The sequence below is a fragment of the Rosa chinensis genome, chromosome 3 (assembly GCF_002994745.2).
Source record: "Rosa chinensis cultivar Old Blush chromosome 3, RchiOBHm-V2, whole genome shotgun sequence".
Taxonomy (NCBI): domain Eukaryota; kingdom Viridiplantae; phylum Streptophyta; class Magnoliopsida; order Rosales; family Rosaceae; genus Rosa; species Rosa chinensis.
Genome location: NC_037090.1, coordinates 21554764 through 21561476, shown reverse-complemented (window position 1 = coordinate 21561476; position 6713 = coordinate 21554764). Strand labels below are relative to the sequence as shown.

Genomic DNA, 6713 nt, shown 5'->3' with positions numbered 1-6713 from the left:
TTCTGTGTGCAATGACTAATACACACGGATATCCGTGTGAAAATGTTGACACAGATATCCGTGTGAAAAGAACAATGAGCTACAAAATTCCGTGTGAAAAAGGAGACTACACACAGAAATCCGTGTGAATAAAAAATAGTAACTGATGTCTGTGTAAAAACTAAAACCTTTTCACACGAATATCCCTGTCCAAAGAACAATTAGCTACAAAATTCCGTGTGAAAAAGTATATGTGTATATAAGGTTAACCACTTATTTGATATTGAAAGAACGGCGGATTGAGTTAATTTTTTTACACCATACATATTAATATGCTATAAATAGATGGGTAATGTCACATTTATCAATTTTCAATTTTTATCACATGTATGGCACAAAATTCATATATGTCTGCTAATGTGGTATAACTAGTTTATTAGTTATAATGAAAAGTATACATTCCATAAGCAACAATGCGTAGGAAATAGACTTTATCAAAATCGACAGTAGGATATTATCATGATAAGAATAAATGGTTGTGTTCAAAATTTCAGCTATTTTCGTCGTCTTTTGGGTTTCGATCTAGTAGGTCAACCCTAAACTTTAAATACCACATAAAATTAATATGCTCATAACCGCTCACTCGTAACTTATTTTTTTGATCTGTAAACTCTTATGCTCTCATGGGTAAAAGCTATATCAACGAATGTAAAAATTTCTGAAATTTTATCTCTTCAAGGGTCGGCTCCCCTTAGGGAAGTAGAAGCGTTTAAAGGGTTAACCGGTTTTTGGTACAGACATCTGTGTGAAATGAGTAATACACACGGATATCTGTGTGAAATGTTAACACAGAAATCCGTGTGAAAAGAACAATGAGCTACAGAATTCCATGTGAAAAAGGAGACTACACACAGAAATCCGTGTGAATAAACAAGAGTAACTAATATCTGTGTAAAAACTAAAACCTTTTCACACGGATATCCGTGTGTAAAGAACAATTAGCTATAAAATTCCGTGTGAAAAAGTATATGTGTATATAAGGTTAACTACTTATTTGATATTGAAAGAACGACGGATTGAGTTAATTTTTTTACACCGTACCTATTAATAGGCTATAAATAGATGAGTAATGTCAAATTTATCAATTTTCAATTTTTATCACATGTATGGCACAAAATTCATATATGTCTACTAATGTGGTATAACTAGTTTATTAGTTATAATGAAAAGTATACATTCCATAAGCAACAATGCGTAGGAAATAGACTTTATCAAAATCGACCGTAGGATGTTATCATGATAAGAATAAATGGTTGTGTTCAAAATTTCAGTTATTTTCGTCGTCGTTTGGGTTTCGATCTAGTAGGTCAACCCTAAACCTTAAATACTACATAAAACTAATATGCTCATCACCACTCACTCGTATCTTATTTTTTTGATCTGTAAACTCTCATGCTCTCATGGGTAGAAGATATATCAACTAATGTAAAAATTTCTGAAATTTTATCTCCTCAAGGGTCGGCTCCCCTTAGGGAAGTAGAAGTGTTTAAAGGGTTAACCGGTTATTGATACAGACATCTGTGTGAAATGAGTAATACACACGGATATCTGTGTGAAATGTTAACACGGAAATCCGTGTGAAAAGAACCATTAGCTACAGAATTCCGTGTGAAAAACTCTATTAGCTACAGAATTCCGTTACAATAAGTGTTTAATACAGAATTATCTGTGAAATGAGCAACACACGAATATCTGTGTGAAATGTAGACACGGATATCTGTGTGAAAAGAAAAATTAGCTACTAAATTCCGTGTGAAAAAAATAGAATAGAGACAGAATTCCGTGTAAACAATAATTAACATGACAATTATATATTACCGAGATAAATACACACGAAAATCAGTGGTAAATATATATGTATCTCACACGGATTTTCGTGGTAAATTTTTTCCCGCTCACTTTTTTGGAACAAATTCAATTTCCCTCCCCTAGTAGTATTACACACGGATTTCCGTGGATTTATTCCCGCTCAATATTTGGATATTCCCACGGATTACTGTGGGTGCTGTTGTAAATATTTAAATAACAATAGATGATAGCTATTGGGTTACCGAGGTAAATTCACACAGATATCTGTAGTAAATGCAAATGTATTTCACACGGATTTCCGTGTGAAATACTATAAACACACAGATTTCCGTGCATAATGCTGCTTAAAACCAGAAAACACTTGACCAAAATATAAAGCCTCCTCCGAATTCTCTCATGTCTCCATCTCTCTCTCATCTCCTCCACCCACTGCTCTCCCTCTCTCTCATATCCCAGCTCCTCTTCTCTGCCTCCCTCTCTCTCATCTCCAAATTTTTTTGGTTTAATGGAGGACAGAGGAACTACATATGTTTTCTCTCTCCTTCGACACCCACTTCCGGTTACCACCGTGACTCACCTCCACCATCACCGACCTCCGACGAGTTTAACGCAGCCTCCTTGAGTCCCTGCAGCAACCCACGCACCGACTCTGCTCACTTCCACTGTCAAGCACCGACTCCCTCCTTGAGCTCCATGAATCCACACCGATTCCAGAAGACTATGGTGCTGTAATTGAGTCGAGTGAAAATGTCTCTGATGAAGGTGTTGCCATTTTGTTGCTTCTACGTATTGATTGCCCACCTTTGTTTTGATAAGTAGCACACAGTTAACCTGTAGGGTTCTTGGTTTGCTTCTAGTTAACCGGTTGTATAATATATTGAAACATATGATCATATTTTCCCCAGGTGGTTCATGGGATGAAGAGAACTGGCGATCTCAGTATGGTCAGGTCATTCAAGATGCAGAAGTGTCAATCCCGGAGTGTTCCCTGATAAGTTTATGGGACTGGGAAATGGTCACAAAGCCAAGAAATGATGGCAAATGTGAGGTACCAAGGCCAAGGCTTGTTGGGAGGTTAGCGAAGCCAATCCCAGCAGAAATTTTTTTTTTAACATGCTGTCACTATTAGACACTGAAATCAGTGTGAGTTAAGAGTAAAGGAATTTCACACGGAAATCCGTGTCAATAGTTATAAGTTTTGACACAGAAATCAGTGTGAATTATATCCCGCACAGAAATCCGTGTGAAATACAGTTTACACATTTGACACAGAAATCCGTGTGAAATAGAGTTGTTCACACGGATTGCGTTCCATTCCAGTAATTTATATTTATGGAATTATAGTGGGGCCCACGTTAGTATTTCACACAGACAACATAATCCGTGTGAGATGAGTACATATTTGACATAGAAATCCGTGTGAGATAGGTACATATTTAACACAGAAATCCATGTGAAATAGAGTTGTTCACACGGATTGCGTTTCATTCCGGTAATTTATATTTATGGAAAGATAGTGGGGCCCACGTTAGTATTTCACACGGACAACATAATCCGTGTGAGATGAGCATTACCCCCCCTCCAAACCGCACGGTAACACCAATCTGTGCGTGTACTGTGTGTAAAGGCTATCACACACTGATATCCATGTGTAAAAGTCTTATTACCCACAGATTAAAATCCGTGGGTAATTGTTGTTTTGCTAGTAGTGTTTTCTACTAGAAAGTAGTATATTACATCTCCCTTACATATTGAGCTTCTATCAATTAAGGCTGGGATTGAATTTTTTCAAGCTTTTAACGTCTCTACAGGAATCATCCAGAGTGATTGTCTATTGGCAGTACAAGCTATAAACTCAGTGGAGGAAGACTTATCCCCTCTGGGTAACATTATTGAAGACATCAAATTGCTTCTATTGAGCTATCCACAATTCTCCTTGCTTCATGCTCCTAGAATCTCTAATAGAGTAGCTCATATATTGGCTAGCCATAGTTTTGATTTTGATGTATACTTTGAGTGGTTTACTCATGCTAGCTCCAGACTTCATTCTGGATGTCTTTTTGTACGATTCAAATTTTTAAATAAAATTTATTTTTAATTTCAAAAAAGAAAAAAGAAAATAAACTAAACAAATACTTAGTCACTAACTTGTTGAAAGTATGTACGTAATTATGTACGTTCTTGTATAACACATAAGTTATAGCTATTGCTCTCCACAATAAAATATTTATCAGCCATTATGCAGAACTCAATTCATCCAAGAATTTATCCTATATATCCGTCCTAGGCCTTGTGCGATTAAGGGTCAAGAACAATGATCAATGCTCAGTAAAATGAATTAGCTAGATATTCCATATTGGGAATTGATTAACATGATCATCTTCACAGCGAATGTCTGCTACAAATCCATTTGTCCTCGATCATTTACTTAACATAGAACTGCTAATTATGATTACATTGATCCCACGCTCTTTACGCGTACTTCGTATCCCGCCCACCTATTTTTACACTCCCTCCTCTGTTCTTCTCCCTTCAATTCACATTTCAATCTTCTACCCCAAAAAAACTCCCGTCTCTTCTCTCTCCGAAGAGTTACTTCTTGAGAGAGAGAGAGAGAGAGAGAGAGAAACCACATATACCCGGCCGGCCATATATATATGGCTTCTGGACCCCAAAATAATCAGCCCAGAAACCAAGAACAACATTCCGGTCAACACTCCCAAAGCGAACTACCTTCTGCCGTATCCAACTACCCCCCATCAGGGGGTAACAACTACCCTCCATCCGCAATGAACTACCCTCAGCAACCCTACCCGGGGGTCCCACCGCAGGGCTACCCGGGCTACGGCTATAACCCTTACCCCCCCGCAGCATACGCCCAAGACCCAGCCGCCGCCTATTACGCCACGCAGACATATTCACCGGCAGAGGAAGGAGCCAACCACTGCTTCCGCTGCATCTGCGTAATCATGCTGGTATCACTCATGTTTACCCTTATTGCAAGCATCATCCTCCTCTTCGTCGCCAAACCCGAGCATGCCTCCTTCAAGGTAGATTCCCTCAGCGTCTCCAACTTCAACACAAACCCGGCAAACAAAGTCCTCACGGGAAAATGGGAGGCCAAAGTGAATGTGGAAAACGGTAGGACGAGACTCAATATCGAGAACGTGGAGCCCAGTCTGTACCAAAAGGACACCTGGTTGGCGCGCGGGTCGTCCGTGGGCATATCATCCTCCGGGTATTGGGACGAGTACAATTGGGGGAGTTCTCCTAGCACGATGGAGTTCAAATTCGAGGCCAACAATGTCTCGGCGCCGGCGGCGGATATTGAAAAGGAGATCAAAGAAACGGGAGGCGTGACGTTCAATTTGAGCATAGATATGAAATATGTGTCGAGGTCTTCTGGGTTTTGGTGGCATGTGAAGAGTGGGAGCATGAAAGTTACGTGCAAAGATTTAAAGATTGGTTTATCGGTCGGTGCTAATAGTGGATCGCTTACTGGTGAAAAAAAAAATTGTGAAGTTTCCGGTGGCTGAGAGATCGAGATAGGAGACAAAATGGGTTGGAGTTTTTCCCATTTTTCTTGATTTTCTTATTCAATTCATGACCCAAGTATGGAGGGACGGGAAATTGTCATTTGGTACTTATAGATGAACTTATAAGTGGTGTTTTTTTTTTTTTTTTTTTTTTTTTTAAATTTTGGAAATCTTGAAATCTGTTAATTTGTTGTACAATTTTTTTCCTAGCTTCTTTATATTTTTATTTTTTTTGTTCTTGAAATATTTTGTTCATTGTTTTTAGGGAAAAAAAAAACTTATTAGGTCTATACCGCCACCAATTTGTGTGTCCAATTCCCTCTTATTTGAACATATTCAGTAGCTTTTTATAATTTAATCATTAAAAAGTTAAATTCATTCAAAGATCGTCCATAAAATCAAAGCAACAAAAATCATTTAAGCCTCCAACAAATGGACTGTTCTGGTGAAAGTTAGCATTTCATGACCACTGTTCATTTGTTTGATGCAAATGAATGTATAAACGAATTCTATTTACATATATGTTTTGTAAAGAAGATTTTTAGTTGCCGATTTAACTTTTAAACGGTTAAATCATGAATTTAGATTACCAAATGTATGCAATTAAAAGAGAATTTAGATGTATGGACTTACAGTTTTTACTTGTTTTTATATGGTAATGTTAGCCGAAAGTGAGTTGTGGAATAAATAAGTGAACAGATGGTATATAGTCATTCGTGTAGACAAAACCAAACTACAAAACCAAGTTACCTCTATAGGATTTTGAAGGCTGCAGCCGCTGAACAAGAGGAGAAAAATCCCCGAGCAACAAGCCAAGGATTGCCTTATGGCCCAGATCAATTGGATAAGTCCTTCCAATTGAGCTTTATAGTCGAGCCCAAAAAGCCTGCTTCATGCACAATCTAGAACCAACAGCCCATTCCCTCATCGTCAGCAACCATGAGGTCCATGATCATGCCTCCAAGCTCAAGCTAATCGGAAGCCAATAGAGGTTGCTTGGAAATCCTATGCTTAGAAGATTGGGATAATGACCATTTACACAATTTGAGCCTAAAATTGCCCACTTACTCCATTAAGAGTTTTTTACTCCCATTTACCCAATTTAACATCTATTAACAGTATTGCCCTCATTTTAATTAACAACTACTCCCCTCAGACTCTGGTTGCTATTTTAGTGCAGAAAAAATGTTTTAATTCCAATTATGTACTAAAATAGCATCTGTTTGGTAGATTTTGTAGATTGGTGACTGCCTGTACTAATGTTTAACTGTTGTAATCGTCTTGTTGGCATTTTATTGGAGGGCAATAATAAGATTATTAGGGGGCAAT

The 6713-nt window shown here is 38.0% G+C and overlaps 1 protein-coding gene across 1 annotated transcript; it reads left to right on the top strand.

Annotated features, from left to right (window-relative positions):
* The first annotated feature begins 4637 nt into the window (after positions 1–4637).
* On the top strand, positions 4638–5384 carry LOC112194284. The gene has a single exon (XM_024334533.1). The coding sequence runs from the start codon at positions 4638–4640 to the stop codon at positions 5382–5384; it is 747 nt and encodes a 248-aa protein (XP_024190301.1).
* The last annotated feature ends 1329 nt before the right edge of the window (positions 5385–6713 follow it).